Source organism: Trichoderma virens, assembly GCF_000170995.1.
Source record: "Trichoderma virens Gv29-8 chromosome Unknown TRIVIscaffold_5, whole genome shotgun sequence".
Taxonomy (NCBI): Eukaryota; Fungi; Ascomycota; class Sordariomycetes; order Hypocreales; family Hypocreaceae; genus Trichoderma; species Trichoderma virens.
In genome coordinates, this window is record NW_014013744.1 from 13 (window position 1) to 25,907 (window position 25,895).

At 43.8% G+C, this 25,895-nt stretch overlaps 10 protein-coding genes across 10 annotated transcripts; 7 read left to right on the plus strand and 3 right to left on the minus strand.

Annotated features, from left to right (window-relative positions):
* Window positions 1-2,905: 2,905 nt before the first annotated feature.
* TRIVIDRAFT_74285 (glycosyltransferase family 31 protein) lies at window positions 2,906-4,593 on the minus strand (the record flags this gene model as incomplete). Its single annotated transcript, XM_014102896.1, has 3 exons — window positions 2,906-3,289; window positions 3,395-3,860; window positions 3,917-4,593. The coding sequence occupies 3 exons, from the start codon at window positions 4,576-4,578 to the stop codon at window positions 2,906-2,908; spliced, it is 1,512 nt and encodes a 503-aa protein (XP_013958371.1).
* Window positions 4,594-4,982: 389 nt separating this feature from the next.
* On the plus strand, window positions 4,983-6,868 carry TRIVIDRAFT_215751 (uncharacterized protein; the record flags this gene model as incomplete). The annotated part of the gene is made up of 4 exons (XM_014101970.1): window positions 4,983-5,244; window positions 5,301-5,401; window positions 5,455-6,460; window positions 6,523-6,868. 4 exons carry the CDS (start codon window positions 5,014-5,016, stop codon window positions 6,733-6,735), a joined length of 1,551 nt encoding a protein of 516 aa, XP_013957445.1.
* A 330-nt stretch (window positions 6,869-7,198) lies between these two features.
* TRIVIDRAFT_56187 (uncharacterized protein) lies at window positions 7,199-9,279 on the plus strand (the record flags this gene model as incomplete). Its single annotated transcript, XM_014101971.1, has 6 exons — window positions 7,199-7,214; window positions 7,272-7,521; window positions 7,589-7,827; window positions 7,892-8,592; window positions 8,650-8,739; window positions 8,815-9,279. 6 exons carry the CDS (start codon window positions 7,199-7,201, stop codon window positions 9,277-9,279), a joined length of 1,761 nt encoding a protein of 586 aa, XP_013957446.1.
* Window positions 9,280-9,441: 162 nt separating this feature from the next.
* Window positions 9,442-10,945, minus strand: TRIVIDRAFT_92203 (26S proteasome Rpn9 subunit-like protein; the record flags this gene model as incomplete). The annotated part of the gene is made up of 3 exons (XM_014101972.1): window positions 9,442-10,181; window positions 10,236-10,471; window positions 10,534-10,945. 3 exons carry the CDS (start codon window positions 10,799-10,801, stop codon window positions 9,537-9,539), a joined length of 1,149 nt encoding a protein of 382 aa, XP_013957447.1.
* Window positions 10,946-11,636: 691 nt separating this feature from the next.
* Window positions 11,637-12,482, plus strand: TRIVIDRAFT_56185 (uncharacterized protein; the record flags this gene model as incomplete). Its single annotated transcript, XM_014101973.1, has 1 exon — window positions 11,637-12,482. One exon carries the CDS (start codon window positions 11,637-11,639, stop codon window positions 12,480-12,482), a length of 846 nt encoding a protein of 281 aa, XP_013957448.1.
* Window positions 12,483-12,783: 301 nt separating this feature from the next.
* TRIVIDRAFT_37785 (uncharacterized protein) lies at window positions 12,784-13,686 on the plus strand (the record flags this gene model as incomplete). The annotated part of the gene is made up of 1 exon (XM_014101974.1): window positions 12,784-13,686. One exon carries the CDS (start codon window positions 12,784-12,786, stop codon window positions 13,684-13,686), a length of 903 nt encoding a protein of 300 aa, XP_013957449.1.
* A 491-nt stretch (window positions 13,687-14,177) lies between these two features.
* On the plus strand, window positions 14,178-16,642 carry TRIVIDRAFT_220490 (uncharacterized protein; the record flags this gene model as incomplete). Its single annotated transcript, XM_014101975.1, has 2 exons — window positions 14,178-14,188; window positions 14,245-16,642. 2 exons carry the CDS (start codon window positions 14,178-14,180, stop codon window positions 16,640-16,642), a joined length of 2,409 nt encoding a protein of 802 aa, XP_013957450.1.
* A 1,266-nt stretch (window positions 16,643-17,908) lies between these two features.
* TRIVIDRAFT_212434 (uncharacterized protein) lies at window positions 17,909-20,745 on the plus strand (the record flags this gene model as incomplete). Its single annotated transcript, XM_014101976.1, has 4 exons — window positions 17,909-18,051; window positions 18,128-18,770; window positions 18,856-20,288; window positions 20,351-20,745. The coding sequence occupies 4 exons, from the start codon at window positions 17,938-17,940 to the stop codon at window positions 20,522-20,524; spliced, it is 2,364 nt and encodes a 787-aa protein (XP_013957451.1).
* Window positions 20,746-21,173: 428 nt separating this feature from the next.
* On the plus strand, window positions 21,174-24,627 carry TRIVIDRAFT_230098 (uncharacterized protein; the record flags this gene model as incomplete). Its single annotated transcript, XM_014101977.1, has 9 exons — window positions 21,174-21,241; window positions 21,310-21,472; window positions 21,657-21,824; window positions 21,913-22,570; window positions 22,637-23,535; window positions 23,621-23,739; window positions 23,793-23,872; window positions 23,944-24,103; window positions 24,196-24,627. The coding sequence occupies 9 exons, from the start codon at window positions 21,174-21,176 to the stop codon at window positions 24,566-24,568; spliced, it is 2,688 nt and encodes an 895-aa protein (XP_013957452.1).
* Window positions 24,628-24,808: 181 nt separating this feature from the next.
* Window positions 24,809-25,612, minus strand: TRIVIDRAFT_36820 (uncharacterized protein; the record flags this gene model as incomplete). Its single annotated transcript, XM_014101978.1, has 1 exon — window positions 24,809-25,612. The coding sequence occupies one exon, from the start codon at window positions 25,610-25,612 to the stop codon at window positions 24,809-24,811; it is 804 nt and encodes a 267-aa protein (XP_013957453.1).
* Between the last annotated feature and the right edge of the window lie 283 nt (window positions 25,613-25,895).

A 25,895-nucleotide genomic window follows, 5' to 3' on the forward strand; every position in this document is an offset into this window, starting at 1 on the left:
TAAAAATTTAAAATAAATATATAATTAAGGGGATAAAAAAATATATTAAAGCTTTAAAAATAAATAAAACAAATATTTATAATAAAAAATTAATAATATATTAAATTTAATAAAGTTTTTTTTATTATATTTAATAATATTTAAATAATTTATAAATATTAAATATAAATAAAAATTTTTTTTTTTTATAATTTAAAAAAATATATATTATATATTTTTTATTAATATTTAAAAATATATTTATAAAAAATTAAAATAAAAAAATAAATAACAATTTATTTATTTTAATAAAATAAAAATGTTTTAAATATATATTTATTTATTTAATTATATAATATAAATATTAATAAAAAATAATATTATTTATAAATTAATAAAAAAAAATTATTTATAAATTAATAAAAAAAAATTAAAATTAATATTATAATTTTTTAATTTTAATAATTTATATTTTTTATAAAAAAATAATCAAAATTATAAAAATATAAAATATAAAATAAAATATAAAAATATTTATAAATTATAAAAATATTTAATTTTATATATATATATATATATTATAAAAGTTATATTAAATATTTAATTATATTAAATTATAAAATTAATTAAAAATACTTAAAGTTTTTTAAAATTATATAAAACTATTTTAATTATAATTATAATAAAAAAACTTTAATTTATATAATTTAAAGTTATTTTATAAATTAATAAATAATTTAAATTAATACTTTTTATTATATTAATAATTATTAATTATTTATTAAATAAATATATATAAAATAAATAAAATTTAATCTTTTAATTTATTAAAAAGTTTTAATAACTATAATTAATTATATTAATTTTTTTTTTAATTTTATAAATAATTTTTATTTATTAAATTAATAAAAAAATTCTTAAAATATTAATTTATTTATAATATAAATAAATTAAATTAAAGTTAAAATTATATAAAAATTTAATTTTAATAAAAAAATAAATTAAAAAAATATTTTAAATTAAAAAAAATTAAATTTTAAATTAAAAAATTTTTTTTAAATAAAAAATATTATTTAATAATATTAAAATAATATTTAAAAAAAAATTAATATATTAAAACTTTAATAATAAATTATAATTATATATTATTTATAAAATTTAAATAAAAATTAAATTTAATATTTAAATAAAAAAGTTAATATTATTATAATTAATTTAATAAAAAACTATATTTTAGTTTTTAATTTAAAATTTAAAATTATATTTAAAAAAATTATATTATATTATAAATAAATTCTCCTAAGTATAAAAAATAAACTACCTAAAAAAACTAAGATTAAAATAATTATTATTAAATTTTTAATTATTAGCTATTAACTAGCCTAGTGGATCTATATCTTTTCTTTTATAAATAGTTTAGGTTACCCTTTTTTACCTTATTTATTCTTAAGGCTTTAGTATACTTTCTCTACTGTATTAATTACGTCCTTATTGTAAGTTTTTATTACAGCAGCTATTATCTTTACTATAATTATAGATAGTTTTTTATTACTTTTAGCTATTTTAGCTATTTATGCATTAGATTTTTAGTCAGCCGTTAAGTTATTTTTAATTACTGTAAGGATTTTTTACTTTTATATTATATTATTTTATTAAGTTTTTTAAAATACGTAATTTATTTTTAAAGATTATTACTACCTTTTATTATTTAATGAATAATCCTTTCTGCTTTAATTAAGTTATTAAACTATAATTTAAAGTTTTTGCGTTATATTTAAACTTTATTATTTAGACCTTTTTATGCATTTTAAGTTTAGTCTTAAACCTTAATACGCAGTTATACTTTCTGTATTTCTTTCAGTAATATAGCCTAAATCTCCGAGGTTTAGTTTAATCAGCTGTTACCAATTAAATTAAGCTATAGATTAATTCTAGATTTTAAACTAAAGGCTAGGGTATAGCCTTTTATTAAACTAACTGTTACAGTATTAAACCTCTTATTTTAATATTAAATTTAACTTTTATATTATAAATAAAAATATAAAAAATATATTTATTTATTAAAGTTTAAAACTAAACTTAATATATATATATATATATATACTTTAATAATAAAATTTAAATATTATATAAAACTTTAAATTATCATTTAATACTTTAATTAAAGTAAAAAAACTATAAAAAACTTAATAAAATATAATATAAAAATAAAAAATCTTTATAATAATTAAAAATAATTTAATAATTAACTAAATATTTAATATATAAATAACTAAAATAACTAAAAGTAATAAAAAACTATTTATAAATATAATAAAAATAATAATTATTATAATAAAAACTTATAATAAAAATATAATTAATATAGTAAAAAAAATATATATATTAAAAAAAAGTAATTTAAATTATTTATAAAAAAATATAAATTTATTAAGTTAATTAATAGTTAATAATTAAAAAATTAATAATAATAATTTTAAATTTAAATTTTTTAAATAATTTATTTTTTATATTTAAAAGAAATATATTATTTATATTATAAAAATATAAATTAAAAATTATAATATTTTTAATTTTATAATACTATTATAATAATTAAAAATTTTTATAAAATTATAAAAAAATTAAAATTAAATATAATTATTTATTAATATTTATTTATAAATATAATAAAATATATAATAAATATAATAAAATAATATAAAATATTTTAAATTATAAATAAAATAATTAAATTTTTTAATTTATAATTTATTATTATAATATTAAATTATTTTTAAATTTAAGTTAATTTTAAATTTTTATATATTTATTATATTAAAAATATATAATTTTATATAAATATATTAATAACTTTTTTTATTTAACTTTATTCTTATATATTTAATATTATTTTTATAATTTTACTCCTATAATATTTATAATTCTAAAATTTCCTTTCCACACTTGCCCCTACCCATTTTACAACATCACACTGTTGCTTTTTCCTCCAATCCTTTATATGCTCCTCTACCCAGCCTGATGTATAATCGACCCATGTTTCTTTATCATTACCTTCCTTTTCTGCCTTTCGTGCTCTTCCGTGTTGTAATGATCCTAGAAGAATACATTTTCCCCTGTCTCTTCCCTCCCATTTCCATTGTAGGCAACCTGGGTCCTCACCGCAAGCGTGGCTACACTGCTTGGATGATTCAATCACAGCCTCAGGCGGTGGTTCAAACGCATCAAAGCGGCCGCCATCCCAGTTCTCGCGCGCTGGCACTGTGCCAGGCTTGTGAAATTCCCATACATCCGAGTATAGTAATGGGCGCTATTGGCGTGTCAGCTCTGAACCAGATCAAGTTTACCCACTTGCTCAAATTCGCCAGGAGAAGGAGCATTTTGGTGTGTGAATTGTGCATGGGAAGTTACTGACCTGGGATTTTCGTTGGCTGAACTCCCAGCTGAACAAATCAACCATATCTTTTGGGGATGTTTTGTGTAAAGTGATGAGCGGTTGGCACCAATGCTGATCATTGAAAGGAATATCATGAAGGCCATAATCACTGAACATAGGCCAGTGTCCATGCATAGGAATACCAAGCTCCCATAACACCCATCCTAGAACGCTATCACCGCAGCATTCATCATCATGATTTAGATAGCTAAATTTTACGGAGAGCGGATCGTCGGTATACTGCCCATATGGACCAGTGGCACGCTGTAACAAGGTTTTCATAGCACCTCGACTGATCACATATCCAGGGCCCCCGTTGGCAAAGAGGGTGCCTTGGTCTCCCCGTTTTGGATCACGACGTCCAGGAGATGGTGACCCAATGTAAATGTTTGCATCTGGGTTATACGTTTGAAGAAATCGGAAGAGGTTGTCCCAGAATATATAACTAGGAGAGACAACGTCAATGCTACAGCAGGCCAATCAATGGGCGAGTCCACTTACGTGTCTGTTTCGTAAAAGACGTAGAAGTCTTTATTGGGTTTCATGGCCCAAGCTCTCTCCATCATCGGTAAAAATTTAAACTTGTCCAGTGCCCATCCATTTATGTGTTTTACTTGTGCTTCAGTGTCTAATATACCATTCGCTTGCATTTCTTTTTGGGCAAGATATTCCTCCCACATCTTGAAGGTCGTGGCATTATAATGAGAGCTGGGTAGATGGGCCAGAATGTCGATAGCATGATGATTCCGGATTTTTTCATCGAGGTCAGAAAAGATGATCAATTCATCTGGCGTAAAGCAGGCACTAGTGCTATCCATCTGCGCGTTCAGCTTTTCCTTGTTATCGCCATGGCCGGTCTTAAGAATTGGCTGTATTCGTGTCAAGACATGTTTAGGGAACGAATCGCAAAGTTCCCGAGTCGTATCTGTTCCAGGTTGTACAGAAATCGGAAGAAACTCCGTCACCGTATGGTGTATAGAGTCATTGGCCTGTGGATAAATTTGATACGGTAGCAATTGGGTAGGCTCTGGTTCTCTGAGATTGTACAGGAAGAACAATAACAAGATAAGGCAAGAAGCAATTAAAATGATATTCTGTAGCAGTCGGCTATGCAATGTAGGTGGAAGTAAGAGTGGCCGCGACAGCTTTCTAAAAAGGGCCATTCTACATTAGAGAAGTGAAATAAGGTTGTGAAGAAGAACACACACTAGAAGAGCTGCCTACCTTAGGGGTTCACTAGAGAAAGTTACTGAAGAGTGGCAGTGCTTCGAAATCTATATTTAGGTTGATTTAGGATGCAGGTATCTATATATAGGCATACAAAAATATATTGAATAATTTCATATTTAGTAGTAATTTAGCAGCAAGAGATACAATTAATGTATAATATACAAAGTATAATGTGTTAACATTACATAATACTAATATGCGCCAGCTATGGTCTATTGTATCTAAAATACTATAATTTGCATGACTAAGCAACACGTGTAAACTATTTATCCTTTGTTGTCTAAGCTCGGCTTTCACTCCATTTACATCTCTCCGGCAGTTCCCAAGAGTCAACAGATCGACTGTCCACGAACGGCGGGCTAATCACAATGGAGTTCGACACTCTCCAGGTTCGCTTTGGCGAAATTGCCCATGTGGTATCGTCTAATTTCCAGAAACTTCCCGGCTCGGCTATGCTGGCACGATACATCCAGTCCAGTTACCAAAATGACCCTGTTCGATCTGCCATTGAATTGATCCTGGTTTTGTTTTTCATACGGTATCTGATGTCTCCTTCATATTCTACTCACAAGCAGAATTTTGTGAAGCTGCGAGAAGGCGTAAGTCTCCGCTAACCTACCAACAATGCACTATTGCTGACTGTCCGTGACTTTAGGAAATCGAGGAATTGATTGATGAGTGGACTCCCGAACCGCTTGTAGCAGACCAAACTCTCATGGAAGAGATCGAGAATGAAAAGTTGCCAGTTATTGTAGGGTATGTTAATACCGTCTAATAATTGCGCTGCGTTATATTGATCCGCGATTCAGACCGACAGGCCCCAAAGTCAAATTATCCAATGGACGTACTGCTATTAATCTGGCATCCTACAACTTCTACAACTTTAACGCCAACGAACAAATCAAGGAAAAAGCAATCCAAACCCTGCGCACTTACGGCGTTGGCCCCTGTGGACCCCCTCAATTTTACGGCACTCAAGATGTTCACGAAAAAGCCGAGTCGGATATTTCTTCATTTCTCGGCACGGAAGCCTGTATTGTTTATGCGCAAACATTCTCAACGGTATCAAGCGTCATTCCGGCCTTTTGCAAGCGCGGAGATGTGATCATTGCCGATGCTGCTGCCAATTACTCCATCCGCAAAGGCCTACAGATTTCAAGGAGCAACATCAGATGGTTCAAACACGGAGATATGAATGATTTAGAGAAAGTGATGAAATCGGTTGTAAATGAGCAGGCAAAGTCAGGCAAACTGACTCGTCGATTCGTCGTTACAGAGGGTTTATTCGAGACAACCGGTGATGTCACAGACCTACCACGATTGGTTGAGCTGAAAGAAAAATACAAGTTCCGAATTATCCTGGATGAAACTTGGTCATTCGGAGTATTGGGGCGGACTGGTCGTGGTCTTACCGAAGCACAAAACGTTGATCCGCAACAGGTGGACATGATTATTGGATCACTCTCTGGCCCCTTGTGTGCTGGAGGTGGATTTTGCGCGGGATCTAAAGATGTCATTGTGCATCAGCGCATTACTTCCTCCGCTTATACCTACTCTGCTGCCTTACCAGCCATGTTGGCTATGACAGCGAGCGAATCGGTGAAACTACTGCAGTCAAATCCCGACGTGCTTACTCAATGCAGAGAGAATATCCGAGCTTTGAGAGCGCAGCTTGACCCGCGTAGCGATTGGGTTGTGTGCACCAGCTCGCTGGACAATCCAATCTTGCTCCTGGTGCTCAAATCCGAAGTTATCAAGGCAAGGAGACTGACTCTGGATGATCAAGAGAAAATCTTGATGGAGTGCGTCGAAGAGGTACTATGGATTCAACACAACTGTTCCCTTGTTGCATGGTAACGATGGCTAACAATCAACAGACTCTAGCCAATGGTGTTATGATTACACGACTGAAGACCAGGCCCTATGCGAATGCTATGGGGGCAAAGGATGGAGATTGGACACTCCAGCCAAGCCTTAAAGTGTGCGTCACCTCGGCGCTATCTAAGAAGGACATCGAAAAGGCAGGAATCACAATTCGACACGCTATTACGAAGATAATGACCCGAAAAGCAACGAACAAGGCGATCTAGCTTATGAATCTCCCCTATCCTCCTCTTCGACTCCCGTTTTTATTTTCCCAGGGATGGAAGTGATATTATAGAGACCCTTCCTGAACAATTATAATTTTAATTACATAATAATGCTAATAATTCTTTTCTCGAGATGTAGTATTAAATATTAGTTAGATCTGTAATTATAAATTGTTATAAAATGCTGTCTCTTTTGAATGATAATTTGGCTGCGAACTGATACATTTGCCTTTGGAGGGTTATATAATCAATCTAAAACGATGGTCCACCTCGGGAATGTCTTCAGCTAGGACCCTGGAGATACCTATGCTTTAGTACATGCTACTTGGCCAGGCTATAACTGACCTTGCCTATCCCTCATGACATCTGCTTTCTCTGGATTTTGCAGTTCGCAGTCGCCTATCTAGCTCAGATCGAGCAATTAGTGGTAAATTTATGTTTTTTGTCGCGATTAGCAGCTGAGATGCCGCGACTGCTCTGTATGTGCTTCTTACATTTGCAACGTAGCTGATGCGCTAACTTCCCTTCCTCTACAGCTACAGCGCTGTCATTGCGTCGCGACCCTCGACTGCTCAAAATCCCTCCATACGTATCTGCCTTTTGCATTGCCATTGGCGTTGTCTGGCTCCTTCTACTGCCCCTGGACGATTATTCGAGACGGACCTACGTATCAGAGAATGCTCTCCTACCTGGCCAAGTGCATACGTACTTCGGGGGCAGCGAACAATCCATTTTCAGAGGATTCCGGCATGAGGTAGATTTGCTTGCTAGCAAGAACAACTACGAGTCTGTGGCCCTCCCCAGCTGTTTGAACAAACCTCTGCGGCACACAGAAGGCTAACGCGGAAGCTAGAGTCAATGACAAGCTTGAATCCATCCTGACCGGGTTTGGAGTTAAAGTTGGTCGACAGAATTATACCTATCACTCGGCAGGGGAGATATACAGTGGGGAGAACGTGTATGGTATCTTGCAAGCTCCACGGGGGGACGCAACCGAGGCCATTGTACTGGTGGCTGCATGGAAGAGTATAGATGAGCAACTGAATCGTAATGGCGTTGCGCTCGTCCTCACGTTAGCTCGCTATTTCAAACGTCAGTCGCAAATGAAACCAGAGCTTGTGCATCTAATTTGCTTGATTTAGCTGACAATTCCTAGGTTGGTCTTTGTGGTCCAAGGATATCATTCTCCTTCTACCTCCAGATAGCACAACGGGTACGCAAGCTTGGGTTGATGCCTACCACGATGCTCATGATTCTAAGCATATCGCGCCATTGCCGCTCAAGTCTGGTGCGCTGCAGGGAGCCCTTGCGATTGACTACCCCTTTGAGCACCGGTATCATGAACTCCACATCATTTACGATGGCACAAATGGTCAATTGCCCAACCTTGACCTCATCAATTCGATTGTAAACATTGCAGGAGGCCAAATGGGTATCGAGACTACCGTTCAGCAAATGGCTGGCCATACCGACAGCTATCAGGATCGACTTCAAACGATGCTTCGAGGTATGCTTTATCAAGGCCTTGGATATCCAACAGGCCCTCACAGCAGTTTCATCCCCTATCATGTGGACGCCATAACTTTACAGCCTACCGGCGAAGGATGGCACGATGAGATGGCAATGGGCAGAGTTGTGGAGGGATCTTTCAGAAGTCTCAACAATCTCCTGGAGCATTTGCACCAGAGCTTCTTTTTCTACCTCCTCATGCAAAAGAATCGTTTTGTTAGTATTGGCACATATCTTCCTAGCGCCATGCTACTTGCTGCCAATTTCACAATCATGGCCATCTTCCTTTGGGTGAAAAGCGGGCAACCTATGGCAAAGAAAGGAACTGCCGACAAGCCAAAAGATGGCGTTTTGGAAGGCAAGGGAGCTACGACAACGGCGCCTTCATCTCCTACGACAGTAGAGCGGAACCTTCTCTCTCCACTTGCTCTCGTTGCGACATGCCATTCCATTTCTGCAATTCCTCTATTCATTTTCAACCACCTTGGCATTAAGGTAAGCCGAAGCAAAAACCCAAGCCTTTGGCGACCCCTGGATTCTGAGTGCTGACCTACTCCTGTTATAAACTAGACGCTGCCATTGGCCTTTTTGTTGTTTTCCGTCTCATCCACTGTTCTTCCAGCTGCCTTCTCTTTCCTTATTGCCTCGCTTCACAAACCTACTTCGCAGTTCTTTCAACTTACAAAGTCCTTCTCGCTGCTGATCCTCGGTGTATCCCTCGCCACGCTCAGTACGCTCAACTTCTCACTCGCTTTCCTGGTTGGGCTTCTGGCAAGCCCTCTTACTTTCATTCAACCAACCAAAAACCTGGTCACAAAGGCGTTCCTTGCAATCCTGCTGATATTAACTTCACCACCTGTTATTATTTCATCCGCAGCATGGACCAGCGGCGTTGCCATGTCCGAAGTGCTGAAAGCAGCGAGTTTAGGCTGGAATGTGTGGGGGATGTACACACCAATCATTGTATGGTGCGTGTGGTGGCCTGCGTGGCTCATCGGCATGACAAACACTCTTAGTCCTATTTCTAAGATATGAAGGATGCCGACCTTTTCTGTGATGATTCTGGCTATGACCTTCGGAAATATAGAATAGACCTCATGCCGTAACAAGGGGTGGATCTCTCTGGCTTGTTAGATTGCGTTTAATATACATCACTAATAATCCTGACATGCAGAAGGGCTGCATATTACTCAAGAGCTCAATGGAATTGCAGTGCGTATTTGTGGTATACTATACGGCCTCTCTAAAAGCATTTGCAAACTCCACTGACTGGCATCTCATCGAGGTGATGCTTATGCTGCCCAAACATCATGGCCGGCCGCTTCAATCCAGTTCCCTAGCTGATTGACGTTTGAATCCCACTCGAGGAGCCGATGACGCATACTCTCAATCTGTTTCATATCGAGCACCTTCGGCTGCACCCAAGTGATGTGCGCAATCTGGCCTACTTGGTCAATCGTTCCGCGTAGGAGACCCAGGCTCAAAGCCTTCATCACCAAATGCTCGATTTCTTGGGGCTGAACCTTGGTCTCCTGAGAAATAGTGGCAAAGGTCATGGTCCTGTCATGCGGTGGTCTGCGGAATACAGCTTCCGTCAAAGCTGCCAAGTATATCTTCTGTCGGAGGCTATCCGAGTTGTCGTTTAATAGCTTGTTAGACGCAATGTTATCTGAAAGAAGGTCGTAGGCAGCAAGATCTCCCCGGTTGTAGGCGAACAGGAGGTCACGCAACCAAGCATCATCCTCACTCCGACCCAAAGTGTCCAGAATAGGGTGGAGCAGTAGCTCGCCAAAATTATAAATGCTGGTAGATACGAGAGCAGCGACGCTTAGGTAGTAGGCTCTTCGATGTCGTTCATCGTCGGAGAGTGATGACAGGTCGATACAGGCAAGATAGAGGAGGGCGGTTCGGTAGTAGTTTGCGAAGTCCATCTTACGCTAACAAACAGCAGGATTAGTGGCAATGTTCGATACCGTAACAAGAAGGCTTACCTGATAGTAATTAGCACTGGCATCGTAAAACGCCGCGTGGACAACCGCCTCAACAGAGTCGAATGAATCTAGTATTTTCTCTGCCGCGTCCAGGTCTTGCTTTGCATTCTCCAGCTCGCCAAGGCTTAGTTTCACTCTGGCCACTGCAACAGAAGCAAACACAAGTGCATCTTGAGAATCCTCGGTGTCAACTTTCTTGACTACTGACTGCAGAAAAGCCAAACGGTCGTGGTCATCTTCCATATATTGTCAGTAGGGCTGGCGGGCAGCTTGGATTTGGTGGAAGCCGGGAACAAACCTTTGCACTGTGTGGCGGCTTTGAGGGCCAGCATCACCAACTTCAACTTGTTGATTTTATCGGCAAATTTGAGGATGAAGACATTGTAGAAGGCCAAGCGCTGGGCGGCGCTGTCGTCATCATTGAAGAATTCGACAAGGGCGTCTGTGAGTTGATGCCATAACTTGCGCTCCCAGTAATCCTCGAAGTTGAGTATGAGCGGCTGGAGCTTTTCCGGAGCTGCGTCTCGTTGCTCCGCAAGGAAATCGGGGATGCTGTCGGTGTTCATATTGCAGAGATAGCGACCAACGTTGGTCATCCACAGCCTAGAGCTTGGATTGTCGGCCTTGGTGGAGTGATTGACAAGCGGTAGAACGTGTATTGCGGTGACGTAATGTTACCGTTCAAGATGAATTGTCGAGGTGCAACTCCTTCAGATCTGGAGTTGTTCAAACGGTGGTCCAAGGTGGTTCAAGGTGGTGGTGATAGCGTACATGCAGCCTTACTTCATGGGTCCTTCTGGCGAATAACGTGGCAGCTAGCTGCCTAGTGCACAGATTGGCAGCCTTGCTAGGTAAGATCTTGTCTATGACGGAGCGAGCAAGGTAGGTGCTTATCGATACAGCTTTAGCAAGAACAGGAGGTAACACTGCGTGCTTAGTAACTACTAGGTAGGTCAGTAGGTGCTCCGTACTAAGGTGCTACTAAGTCTAAGATACTGTGTGCCCAAGTACAGCAATGCGGTAGGTACCAACCTAGTTTTCAAAGAACAGCATGATTGATTAGTACCTAGAACAGGATATCGCAATATATCCTCCATTTTGGCGAGAACAAGAGTGAGAAACAGAATGATTATTATTACTTGAAAATTGTGATGGCCTGATTGTTCATTGTATTATGTAGATGCACTTTAGACGGCACCTGAGTAAAGGTATCTCCCTGCCTTGGAGGTACTGTACCTGGTTAATCCACAACCTCGGCTCAAGTGATGTGACATACCCCAACCTCGGAGAGCATACAAGTGAACTAACGATCACAGCCCTCATCGTATTGCCATCATGTTATAATACATCGTTCTTACCCTTACCGCTTAAAAGTGACCGACAGAAAAGAAAACCAAAACCATGGCAGCCGCTCTCGTAAACCTTCCCATGGTTCAGCGCCTGAGCCCGCGCTGCATCCGCATCCTGGGTGGCAACCCGGGCAAATTTACGCTGCAAGGCACTAACACCTACTTGCTTGGTACTGGCCATTTTCGTATTTTAATTGATACAGGGGAAGGGCGTCCAGTTTGGATACAAGCACTCAAGGAGACGCTTGCTCAGGAAAATGCGACGGTGAAGTTGGCCGTAATATCACATTGGCATCATGACCACACCGGCGGCATTGCGGATCTTGTCAATGCTTTCCCCCAAGTAAAGGTTTTCAAAAACAGCCCAGATGATGGACAGCTGCCGATTCAGGATGGCGACAGTTTTCAAGTCGAAGATGCAACTTTAACAGCCTGCCACACTCCTGGCCATACAAAAGATCACATAGTGTTCGTGCTTGCCGAAGAAGATGCATTGTTTGCGGGCGATAATGTGCTTGGGCATGGCACAGCTGTGTTTGAGGACCTGGCGACGTATCTCCAGAGCCTGAACAGAATGAAGACGCTCTTCTCCGGACGGGCTTATCCGGGCCATGGACCTGTGGTTGAAGATGGACCGGGGAAAATCAGCGAGTATATCGAACACCGCCGTCAGCGAGAGGAAGAGGTCTTGCAAGCAATGAGAGCCAGCAACTCGGACAATAGCAGAAGCTGGACGGCAATGGACATAGTTAAAACGGTATATAAAGGTGTACGCGAGGATTTACATATGGCAGCTTGCGGTGGGGTTTTACAGATGCTTGCCAAATTAGAGCAGGAGAGAAGGGTTAGGCAAACCAAAGACGGGTGGCAGCTGCAAGATGTTAAGAGTGTAATATAAACTGCCATCTACTTAACGTTGGCATATCAATAGGTATATACACATAATGCTTTACACATATCGAGAATTGAGGCTGTTGAGGTAGCAGACGCAAACTTGTGTCGACATGAGTATTACCGCATGCATGATAGACCAACAGCTTCTCGGTGAATAATAGAGATCCATAAGAATAGACTTAGTGCAAAACCTAAGTTTGCATGTGATAGTTTCTACTACCAGGTAATATGCCGCCCATTTCATCAAACTTACCACTTAGCGTCTGCCAACAACCTTCAACTCCAAGGCTGGCTTGATTTTCACCATGTCGGCTGATTTCTGGGCCGGCTATCTCAGCGGAATAGTCGGCATTATAGTAGGCAACCCTCTCGATATAGAAAAAGTACACCAACAAACGAGAAGCAATGTTGCCCAGAAACTATATAACCAGAGCTCGGTAGCCTTTATGAAAGGCACCGCCGCTCCCATCTTCGGGTACGGGGCTCTAAATGCGCTTCTGTTCTATTCATACAATCGGTCGGAAGCAATTCTGAAACAGGTGGCATCAACCCCGGACGCCGGATGGGTTACCTGGACAGCCGGAGCAGTGAGCGGCCTGGGAGTTTGGATAGTCAGCGCTCCGACCGAGTTAATCAAATGCCGAGCACAAATGTCCACGCCAGCTACATCGAGCTGGGCGATTTTGAAGCAGATATGGAAGAGAGAGGGTGTAAAGGGCCTCTATTATGGCGGGGTTGTCACAGCGCTTCGGGATAGCATCGGCTATGGCTTTTACTTCTGGACATACGAATTGGCTCATCGCCACTGGCCCGCTGCCCGAGGGCAGGAAGACGCTGCTTCAGGGCGACGAGATACATCAAAGGTGTTGGTGTGTGGTGGAATTGCAGGAATTGCGACTTGGGCCAGTGTGTTTCCTCTCGACGTCATCAAATCGCGCCTCCAGACGCAGCAATATTCCCACAGGCCCACGACGAATGAGATGCCGTTTCTGATGTACGGCAGCACAAGTAACAGGCGGTATGGAGCATGGCAGGTGACAAAAGATGCTTACAGAGAGGGGGGGATTCGTCCCTTTTTCCGGGGCCTATCAATCTGCAGCGTCAGAGCCTTTGTGGTGAATGCCATTCAATGGGCTGTATACGAGTGGATCATGAACGAAGTAAAGATAGGCAATAAAGATCAAATGAAATTGCTTACAGAGGCTTAATTATAACGAGCATAAATCAGCATTCATCTTTCAGTTATTACATTAGCATTTGGCAGTCGCGAGTCCGCCTGCGATATCATTGAGAAAGCCTCGGCGCAGCATTCTCAATGCTTCTTTTTCTTGTTCTTTTCTTTTCTTTTCTTTTTTTCTTTCAGAGAAAATTCACGCCACAAATCAAAATACTACTAAGCAGCACTAATGGCAAATAAATTGAATGTATCAGGGAATGCCCCCTTGCATCACATTGTCGAGAAAGCTTACTCCCTGTAAATGCACAACATGCCTTATCTAAGCAGGTGCCTGGAATGTTTTTATTAGTCACGTGAGATCGCGTCAAGATCTCGTGTACTGCAGCCACGCGCGACTGAGTCTGAGCAAACGCGTTATCTTATTCATCTCCTTCATGAACCTCTGTATGAATTTGCTTGTCAAGCGCCAGCGTTTTGTTTTGTTGTTAATCCCAAGGCTTGTGAAGATTGTTCTCATTCACCATGACAGCTGCGTATGTGATTTTAAGCTTCAGCTATCTGGATGTACTATCTTTATTGACAAATCTAGTGCGCCCTCAATCTCAGCGCTGAAGGATAAACCCCCCGGCAGGTTGAATCACCAAGTTCCCAGGCCTCAGAATCTTGACGCGCTCCGCAAGCCCTTCAAATGTCCTTCAGCTGCTACTGCAGTATCCACGTCGGATCGCCCAGCCAGAAAGAAAAGAAAAGTTGATTATCGAGGGGCCGATGAAAGCGGACCGACGAGCATCGATACAGCATATGATGCTGCTGGCCGCCAATTAACGGCATCGCCCAAGTTCCCAGTCTTCCAAGTCAAGGATAAGAATGTCGTTTTTCGAAAAGCGTTCTCCATTCCCCTAAAGGATAAGTCTCAGGTCTCATTCGATGCATCAAGGCCCCCACCAACTCTTGGACTTCGACGTGGGGTTGTGTTTGTCCCCAAGCCTTTACATGACCCATCCGGTGAATTTGCCATTGTTCTTTATGATCCGACAGTCGATGCGAAGCCTGATGCAATTCAAGAAAACGTGGTGCAGAAAGAGGTGGAGCCCTCAAAAATTGACAGCCCGATTGTGCATAAAAGTCTTGCTGAGATCCTCGGGATCAAGAAGCAGGTGGAAGAAGATCACCCCAAAGTGCCGGTTGTCATTGATCCCAAGATTGCCAAATGTCTCCGCCCTCACCAGATTGAAGGTGTCAAATTCATGTATAAATGTGTCACAGGTCAAGTCGACGAGAAAGCTCACGGATGCATCATGGCTGACGAGATGGGACTGGGGAAAACGCTTCAGTGCATTACTCTCATGTGGACGCTATTGAAACAATCTCCCAATGCTGGAAAATCGACAATTCAAAAGGCCATCGTGGTGTGCCCTGCGAGTCTGGTAAAAAACTGGGCAAACGAGCTGACAAAATGGCTTGGTCCTAATGCTATCAACCCATTTGCCATCGATGGCAAGGCACCAAAAGAAGAGATGAAACGACAACTTCGTCAATGGGCAATTGCCTCTGGCCGATCCATCACTCGGCCAGTCATCATTGTCTCGTACGAGACTCTGCGCGTTAATGTTGAGGAGCTTAAACACACCAAGGTCGGCCTCCTGTTTTGTGATGAAGGCCATCGTTTGAAAAATGCAGACAGCACTACATTCAGCGCTCTTAACGATCTGAATGTTACCAGACGGGTCATTCTGACCGGTACACCTATTCAAAACGACCTTACGGAATATTTTGCTTTGACCAATTTTGCCAATCCAGATCTACTTGGATCTCGACTGGAGTTCCGAAAGCGTTTCGAAATACCTATTTTGCGTGGGCGGGATGCAAACGCCTCGGAGCACGAACGCCAGCGCGGAGACGAATGCACTGGAGAACTGCTTGGTATTGTTAACAGGTTTTTAATTCGACGAACAAACGACCTCCTCTCCAAATACCTTCCGGTTAAATATGAGCACGTGGTCTTTTGTAACTTGGCCCCATTCCAGATCGACCTCTACAATTATTTTATCACCAGCCCAAATATTCAAGCTCTTCTCCGAGGCAAGGGTAGCCAGCCTCTGAAAGCTATCAATATTCTCAAAAAGCTTTGCAACCACCCCGACCTCCTGAATCTTTCGGATGACCTACCTGGCTCAGAAAAGTGCTTCCCAGAGGACTATGTTCCCAAGGAAGCTCGTGGGAGAGATCGGGATATCAAGCCTTGGTATTCAGGGAAGATGCAGGTTCTCGATCGTATGCTTGCCAAGATTCGGGAAGATACAAATGACAAGATTGTCCTCATCAGCAACTACACATCAACGCTGGACCTCTTTGAACGTCTTTGCAGAGAACGCCAATATGGAAGCCTACGACTTGACGGAACTATGACTGTGAACAAGCGTCAAAAACTGGTTGATCGTTTTAACGATCCAAACGGAGATGAATTCATCTTTTTATTGAGCAGCAAGGCAGGAGGCTGTGGCATCAACCTCATTGGGGCAAACCGTCTTGTCCTTTTCGATCCGGATTGGAATCCTGCTGCTGACCAGCAAGCCCTAGCGCGAGTCTGGCGCGACGGCCAGACGAAGGATTGCTTCGTTTATCGCTTCATTGCCACTGGCACCATCGAGGAAAAAATCTTCCAAAGGCAGTCTCACAAGCAAAGTTTATCGTCATGTGTGGTAGACTCTGCTGAAGATGTAGAGCGTCATTTCTCCCTCGATAGCCTGAGAGAACTCTTTCAATATCGTCCTGATACCACTAGCGATACTCATGATACGTTTAGATGCAAAAGATGTAAACCTGATGGCCGACAACTCATCAAGGCTCCAGCAATGCTGTATGGCGATACAAGCACTTGGAATCACTTTGTCAACTCTGGGCTACAGCCTATTCAAGATTTGTTGCTCCGGCAAGAGTACGCCGGGAGTGAGGTTTCGGCTGTATTTCAATATATATCGCATTAGACTAGATTCAGCTAGATTTCGATTTCATCAAATACCACCCGTGCTACAAGCAGGCATATGAGAATTTGCGATGGCGCTAAAGTGATTTTGCTCTACGATTATTACTCCGTACACTACTTTGCCTTTGATTTAAATTATTGAAGGCACGGACCATTGCCTGTAACTCTTTGTCGTAGCTCCAGCTTCTCCGTTGCGGCACTAGGAACGGAGCTCCGTCTAACGCCACTTCGGGCTCCGAGTGGTATTACCGAGAACTTCGCAAAAGCGAGCTCCTGGAACGGCGACCGATGATTCGGCTGCTTCGTGCCGAGGCCCAGGACACGGCTACTTCTTTACGCCGTGGCATTCTACCAGCGAAGACGGAGCAACTTCGCTGCACGGCAGGTGGCGTTGTAGCCTTGCCTTGTTGTAATGAATCCTGAAGAGACGATTCAGGGGACCGCCGATTTCTGGCCACTCGATGGTTCTCGATGGCCGCCACTAAATGCGCCAGCACGAGTGTGTTCTACGACGTCACATGCTTAGCACATCGCGCATATTCAGCAGGCCGGGGGAGGTAGCATCTGATGCATGTTGTAATGATGTGCTTGCACACTTGCAAATTAGCGCTTCAGCATGGAGGGCACACTGAAAATGCGCGGCTTTACGATGGATGACGAGAATTGAATTGCACGAGGCTCTACGCAAAACATATTGATCATGGTACCTATCCAGCTGCTACCTTTTGCACTACGATGGACATACATACGTATCTACCTAGTACCAATGTATGTACTCGTGCTTGTAGCACTTCTCCGCACTCCGTATTTATTGCTTCATACCCAGAGATCAGCAAGGTTCGCCCTGCCACGCTGTAACGCCAAAGCGCCCAGGTAAATACGGGGCAGCCCGTACGGAGCAGGAGGCTAAATGAGAGGGAGAGAAAAAAAAATTACAACCACAGCTCTCGGCTGGAGGAGGGGAGGTTTAGCTCGGCACAAGCGACGACGCGGGCCAAGGGATTATGTTTACACGGCCTCTGAGTGGCCAGCTGGCCTAGGGCCATGCCAGCTCTAAGCCGCACATTCTGTCATGTCCTGCTATCCCGGCCGCGGGGCTCCATCTTTTTCCTCTCTGAGGATAACGACTGGTCCCAGAAGCAGCCGAAAAACACCTCTCCCCCACCTGGACAAAACCAACTCTCCACTCTGGTCTCTTTATAACAACCCCCCCCCTCCAAGGCCTTTTTCTGCTTCTGATGTTGACTGATTTCTCCAATTGACTGCAGTCTGTAGACCCTCGCTCAATTGGCCACCATGCTTGCTTCCAGACAGGTTCTGGGCAGTATTGCTCGGAGCCGCGCCGTCGGTGGCGCGGCCAGCAGCGTTCGCCGTCTGGCTACCGTCTCTGATTCTGCCCTCGACCGAAAGGTAGGCCCTTCTGCTATAGCTCGTCGATTTTTCTGTCTGCTTGGGGGTTTCGTGCTGACGCCGTTTCCACGTACAGGTCCGCCAGAACAACTGGGAGGAGAACAACTTCATCAACTACAAGAAGATGTCCGAGAACCTCTCCATTGTCCGTAGCCGGCTCAACCGACCCTTGACCTTTGCTGAGAAGATCCTGTACTCTCATTTGGACGATCCTCACAACCAGGAGCTCGAGCGAGGCAAGTCTTACCTCAAGCTGCGCCCTGATCGTGTGGCTTGCCAGGATGCCACTGCTCAGATGGCCATTCTGCAGTTCATGTCCGCTGGCATGGACTCTGTTGCGAACCCTACCACTGTCCACTGCGACCATCTGATTGAGGCCCAAGTCGGCGGCGCCAAGGATCTTGAGCGCGCTATTGGTATCAACAAGGAGGTTTACGATTTCTTGTCTTCTGCTTGTGCCAAGTACAACATTGGTTTCTGGCGCCCTGGCTCTGGTATCATCCACCAGATTCTCCTTGAGAACTACGCTTTCCCCGGTGGTCTCCTCATTGGTACTGACTCTCACACCCCCAACGGTGGTGGTCTTGGTATGGCCGCCATTGGTGTTGGTGGTGCTGACGCTGTCGATGTCATGGCCAACCTGCCCTGGGAGCTGAAGGCCCCTAAGATCCTCGGTGTTAAGCTGACTGGTCAGCTGTCCGGCTGGACTGCACCCAAGGGTAAGTCGATATATCCCGGAGCTTTTCTTTCTTTCTTTCTTTATATATATATATATATAAACCATACTGACGTTGCAACTTTTAGACATCATTCTCAAGGTCGCTGATATCCTGACTGTCAAGGGTGGTACCGGCTCCATTGTTGAGTATCACGGTCCTGGTGTCGAGGGCATCTCTGCCACTGGTATGGGTACCATTTGCAACATGGGTGCTGAGATTGGCGCCACTACTTCTCTTTTCCCATTCAACGACCGCATGTATGACTACCTTGCCGCAACCAAGCGCAAGGATATCGGAGATTTTGCTCGTGCTTACGCTGCTGAGCTTCGCGAGGACAAGGGTGCCGAGTATGACCAGCTTATCGAGATCAACCTGTCTGAGCTTGAGCCCCACATCAACGGCCCCTTCACTCCCGATTTGGCCACTCCCATCTCCAAGTTCAGCCAGGCCGTTAAGGACAACAACTGGCCTGAGGAGCTCAAGGTCGGTTTGATTGGCTCTTGCACCAACTCCTCATACGAGGACATGTCCCGCGCCGCCTCCATTGCTCGTGACGCCCTCGACCATGGCCTCAAGTCAAAGGCCGTCTTCACCGTTACTCCTGGCTCTGAGCAGATTCGCGCTACCATTGAGCGTGATGGCCAGCTCCAGACCTTTGAAGAGTTTGGCGGCATTGTCCTTGCCAATGCTTGTGGCCCTTGCATTGGTCAGTGGGATCGCCAGGATGTGAAGAAGGGTGACGCCAACTCCATCCTCTCCTCATACAACCGAAACTTCACTGGACGCAACGACGGCAACCCCGCTACCCACTCTTTCGTCACCTCTCCCGACCTGGTTGTCGCCCTCTCTATTGCCGGTTCTCTGCACTTCAACCCTCTTACCGACAAGCTTGTTGGCAAGGATGGCAAGGAGTTTATGCTCAAGCCTCCTACCGGCGACGGTCTCCCTGCCAACGGCTATGATGCCGGCCGCAACACCTACCAGGCCCCTCCCAAGGAGCGTGCCAGCGTTAACGTCCAGGTCAGCCCCACCTCTGATCGTCTCCAGATCCTGGAGCCCTTCACTCCCTGGGATGGCAAGGATGCCAAGGATGTCCCTATCCTGATCAAGGCCAAGGGCAAGACCACCACTGATCACATCTCTATGGCTGGTCCCTGGCTGAAGTACCGTGGCCACCTTGACAACATTTCCAACAACATGCTGATTGGTGCCATCAACGAGGCCAACGACGAGGCAAACAAGATCAAGAACTTCACCACTGGCGAGTGGGATGCTGTCCCCGCTGTTGCCCGTGACTACAAGAAGAAGGGTATCAAGTGGGTTGTCGTTGGTGACTGGAACTACGGCGAGGGTAGCTCTCGTGAGCACGCTGCTTTGGAGCCCCGTCACCTGGGAGGCCTGGCCATCATCACCCGAAGCTTTGCTCGTATCCACGAGACCAACCTGAAGAAGCAGGGAATGCTTCCTCTGACTTTCGCTGACCCCGCTGACTATGACAAGATCAAGCCCGATGACAAGGTAAGCTCCCCCAGCCCTTTTCAGCTCATCATAAAAATTGTAAATACTAATGAGTATTGTAGGTTGACATTCCCTGCACTGAGCTTGCCGTTGGAAAGCCCCTTACCATGACCGTCCACCCCAAGGAGGGCAGCCCCTTCGAGGTCCAGCTGCTGCAGACCTTCAACGAGGCCCAGATTGAGTGGTTCAAGAACGGAAGCGCACTGAACACCATGGCCAAGATGTCCAAGAACTAAGGAGAAGAAGAAGAAGAGCTATGAAGAAAATGAAAGGGGGTATTGTTGATGGCCCACAATCTCATGACCAGCTGGAAATGGGTAAAAACCCGTCGTGCTAGTCTGTCGGCTTAAGATGCGATGGGAGTCATTATGTGCTTTTACGTCTACTCTGTATGTAACTCGTGATTCCCATGTTTAGTATATATAATAAAGGGCAAAAAAATACAAAATTCATAACAAAAAAATGAGTGGCCATATATATGCTTGTAGATACGCTAAACCACCTGTATTTTGGAAGCGCCCTTTGGCAGTTTTCTATGTTAAATATATATATATATATATTAAGAAATTAAGAATTGGCGCGAAATGGTTTATTTACATGTATGCCCGATGTTAAGTTATCATTAAGAATCCATTCTCGTCGTTTCTTCTTAGCTAGATACCCTTATACTTGTACGCCTAATTCCATATTTGAATTTTGTACCACATGATGCTAGTGGCGCTCTAGCACCTCCTTTGCGTACGCGCCTTATGTAAACAAACAGTGCGCAATACATACCTCCATCCCCATAGACGCCCGCTCCCCAATATCGACCGTCGTCATCGCCCACAGCCTCGATCATTGCTCGTCTCCTCCGACCGAACCAAGCATGAGATATTTAGAAATATGGATACCAACATCCAGCGGGCGCTGAATGACAAACTCTACGATAAGCGCAAGGTCGGGGCACTTGAGTATGGCATAGGTCCTGCCCAACTGCCGATGCATGCATATATGTGCTTACGTTTGTTGTATGCCCTAGACTTGAAAAGATAATACGAGATCTTGTTGCCTCTGGTGCGTTTCAGCGCGTGGAAGAGATTCTGGAACAGTTATGTAATGACTATGCCTATGCTGTTCATCAACCACATGCTCGGAATGGAGGCTTGATTGGATTAGCCGCCGCGGCGATTGCGCTCGGCACGGTATGTTCAACTTTTTGCATAGCTCGATTGCCGACCTCACAGGCGATTCATGAACGCCATTTTCTGTCATCTCATCTTGCTGCTGTACTATATTTCCGCTGTGTTATGCTCCGTTGAATCCTGTCACTTTCGCATATGTAAAGGCTTCTATGCTTGATGGTGTCGTCACTGACACTTGCTACAGGAGTTACCTCGCTACCTTGTAAACATCGTGCCTCCTGTGCTTGCCTGCTTCACTGATCAGGATGCGAGAGTTCGATACTATGCCTGCGAGGCAATGTACAATATAGCCAAGGTAGCCAAGGGGGAGATCTTGGCCTATTTCAATAGTATATTCGATCAGCTTTGCAAGGTAAGCTTGTTGATTAATTTCCTATGCTGGCGCGGAGTTATAGAAGTCTCAAGTGTCTGGCTTATTGACGTAATATCATCTCTTTTAGCTTGGAGCGGACTCAGAACTGTCAGTCAAAAATGGTGCTGAACTCCTGGATCGACTCATAAAAGACATCGTCTCTGAGTCTGCCGCATCTTACATTTCGGTTTTGGAAACTTCTTCGAGCATCGACGATAATAATGCCACTGGCGAACAGCAACAAAATCTTCCTACAGCTTTCTCATTGCAGCGCTTCATCCCACTACTCAAGGAACGCATCCATGTCATCAACCCTTTCACTCGACAGTTTCTTGTTGGTTGGATCACACTTCTAGACTCAATCCCGGACCTGGAACTAGTCACATACCTACCAGAATTTCTTGGTGGGATCCTCAAGTTCCTCAGCGATCAAAATGTTGACGTCAGAGTGGCCACACAAACTTGCCTTGACAAATTCCTTAATGAGATCAAAAGAATTTCCCAAGTGAAAAGAGGACTAGTTGAGAACAGGAAGTTTAAAGAAGGCGGGAAGCGGAAGCGACAAGAATCCATCGACAGTGCTGGCGGCCGTCCTAATTTGGAAGAAGGAGACGAGCTGGATTCCGATGCTTTAAACGACGACGATGAGGACAGCATGGAAGAGGACTGGATTCCTGGCCAGGATGTAGAAATCAACTATAAAGAGATACTGGATATCCTTACTGCTACTCTTGATTCTCCACTAGGTTTGTTAGATATCCCATCTGGTCATTATACCTGCTGTCTAATGACTCATGCTGACAATGATGAAGAGGAGGACTGTCTCCTTGAATCACTCAGATGGATTGTCGAATTTCTCGATATCTGCCCCGAGGAGGTGCTGCCTTTCACGCCCAAGATCCTGGCGCATATGCTCCCTGCGATGGCCAGCACCAAAGAGACAATTCGCCTTGCTGCGACCAGAGTTAACAGTTGTCTCATGGACTACGTGGTGTCTCTGTCTGATGAATCTGACGTCAATGCAAGCCAAGGAACAGCATCGATGAACCACCGACTCTCGTTGTCACAAGACAAGCAAGACAATAGCAGTATCGGCCGGGCATCGATATCAAACTCAAGAGATAACGAGATACGCAGCGTAACGCCAGGCAGCGGTCGAGTGTCTTCCGCTGCAATCGCCACACCTGATGCCACCCAAATTCAAGCGAATCTCGATTATACTGCTGCTGTTAATTCACTCACCCTACTGTTCTTAAATGACCACGAAGCTACACGTGTAGCTGCCTTGACTTGGCTTATCATGTTGCATAGAAAAGCGCCGCGCAAGGTGTTGGCCTTCAACGACGGCACCTTTCCGGCCCTTCTCAAGACTCTTTCGGATCCTTCTGATGCTGTTGTTACCAGAGATTTGCAACTACTGTCACAAATTTCACGCAACAGCGAAGACGATTACTTCGCCAGCTTCATGGTAAACTTGCTACAGCTCTTTTCTACGGATCGCAAGTTGCTCGAAACAAGAGGTAACCTCATCATACGGCAGCTTTGTATCAGCCTCAGCCCAGAGCGCATATACAGAACGTTGGCCGACTGCATTGAAAAGGAGGAAGACGTAGAGTTTGCCAGCATAATGGTGCAAAATCTTAATAACAACTTGATTACGGCACCTCAGCTAGCGGAAGTGCGCAAGCGGTTGAGAAACCTGGAAACAAAGGTATATATAAGCTTGTTCCCCCTTTATTTTTTCTTCTTTTGGGTATATTTAGAATTGAGAACATTTCAATTAACACAAGATGCAGGATGGCCAGACTTTGTTCGTGGCTCTGTTCAGGTCGTGGTGCTACAACGCTGTTGCGACGTTCTCTCTGTGTTTACTTTCCCAAGCCTATGAACAGGCATATCATCTATTACAAATTTTGTGAGTTCTGCCTATAGGCAATATCTGTATACCGGGCGCTTACTATTGAATAGTGGTGAATTGGACATGACAGTCAACATGCTGATCCAAGTCGACAAGCTGGTCCAGCTAATCGAATCGCCCGTCTTCACATGTAAGTGTTCCGTCCATTTAAGGGAAGAGGTATGAGTGACCACCATGCACTAACTTAGAATAAAAAAAAAGATTTGCGCCTGCAACTGCTAGAACCTGAGAAATATCCATACTTGTACAAATGCATGTACGGAATTCTTATGCTTCTGCCGCAGTCCTCTGCTTTTGCTGCATTGAAAAACCGGCTCAATAGCGTAAGCTCAATTGGGTTCTTGCAAGTTGTTCCACGAAGGTAAGATTTGCCAACAGCCTGGATGCTCTAACTGCAAGTGAAAGCTTCGAAATCTTCGTCTCTTCAGTGCTGACTGGTGATGATGGACATAGCATGGCAGCAACGCCGGCCTCCTCAAATTATGACCGACCAAACAGATTGAAAGGCCGAGAGGATGGGGCAATACGATGGGTTGAGCTTTTGGAGAAATTTCGAAGCGTCCAGGAGAGAGCAAGAAGAAGCCAGCGACCCAACATTGAGATAGAGGACGCTCTTTCGGCTGGAGTGAGCGAATTCCGCATTGGAGAGCCATCACCGGAGAGCAAAAATCGAGACGGCATGCGAGGAGGCCCTGCTGGACCGCCTGTTCCATTGAAAGACCAGACACCAGCCGTAGTTTCACCACCAGTCAAAAGGTCAGGGCTTGGAAGGCAGTTTGGGAGATTAGGAGGTGCCGTTTCGGGGAAGAACCGCCGAAATCAGTAGATACCAGAACAATAGCGATTGGGAATGAAAGGGGGGAGCAACAGCGATCTATTTCTGTGCGAGGGCTGTAACTGACGTTTTTGGATGCAGTATGAATATTCATACTATAAGATGCCCATGGGTTTATGGCTTAAGATTCCAATATCAATGTTCCACGCACTATGCCGCAAAGTAGAATCATAGGTTGCTGGTAAGGCCATTAACATATGACCCAACAGCAGGGGGGCGTGGCCAGTAGGCCTACTCCCGTGAAAGAGCGGCAATCTGCTCGCTGAGTTCCCTCACATGAAATAGCAAAGTTTGATAGCGTTGTTCGAGCTCAACCACATCGCCAATCGCCATATACGGCGTAGCAATGGACGCACCAAGAGCAGCGACACGGTCGTGGAGATCAGGGAGTTGGGCAGAAACGGTCTTGATTCTGCGTTGCACATCCAAGTTCTGCTTTGCCAGGTCAGAGGGCGGTTTGAAGCACTCGCTCTGCAACACATGAAGCAGCTCCTCAGCAGCCTCGGTCTCTCTCTGAAGCTGGCGCTCAAAGGCATCGACGCGGGCTGCCGTCTGCTCGGCCCCGTAAACCGTGCCCTGAAGACGAAGCATCAGGCTGCCAAGGTGGTCGGGATCCGCGCTCGCAGTGGCGGCTTCAGAGGCCACAGCAGTGAGAACACTCAGAGCGTTCGCACCATCCTTGGGCAGGCTGTGCTCTATGGCGTTGAGCAAGTGGTCCTTGGTGAGGGCGGTACCATTGGCAGAAATGCCCGGCTCGACCTTGTCGTGGGCGCTGAGCGCCTGGAGAGCCGTGGCATCGACCCGGGCGAGGAGGCGGCGCTGGTCATCGGCTGCTTCGTTTAGCGACACAAGGGCGAGCAGCGCCTTGAGCGTGTCCTGGTTCCGCTCGAAAGACGGCAGTGAATTCTTCCATGCGGGCGATTTGGATGCAAGCCAGGCGTCGATGTAGGACCAGTCTCGGGCGGTGGATGCGGCGATGCGGGCGACGGATGGCGAGAAGATGGCTGCTGAGTTTTCAGCAAGCCGATGAGCCATCGTCCTGGATGATAATTTGAATAGTGTTTATGTGCTTTACTTTGGATGGCCGAATGAAGTTGAGATGAGGTTGGAAGCCCAAAGTACACAGCTTAAGCTACCTTGCCTTGCATGGCGTCTTATGCATGCATGCCACGTATCGCCGTTACTATTTATCATTAACAAAGGGGATAAAAAGACAGGTGAAATACGGCATTCTCATGGTATAGGCAGATATATCATAATAAAAAAAAAACAAATAAACGAGCTCCATTTGCTAAATTACATAATAAAACGGGTATTA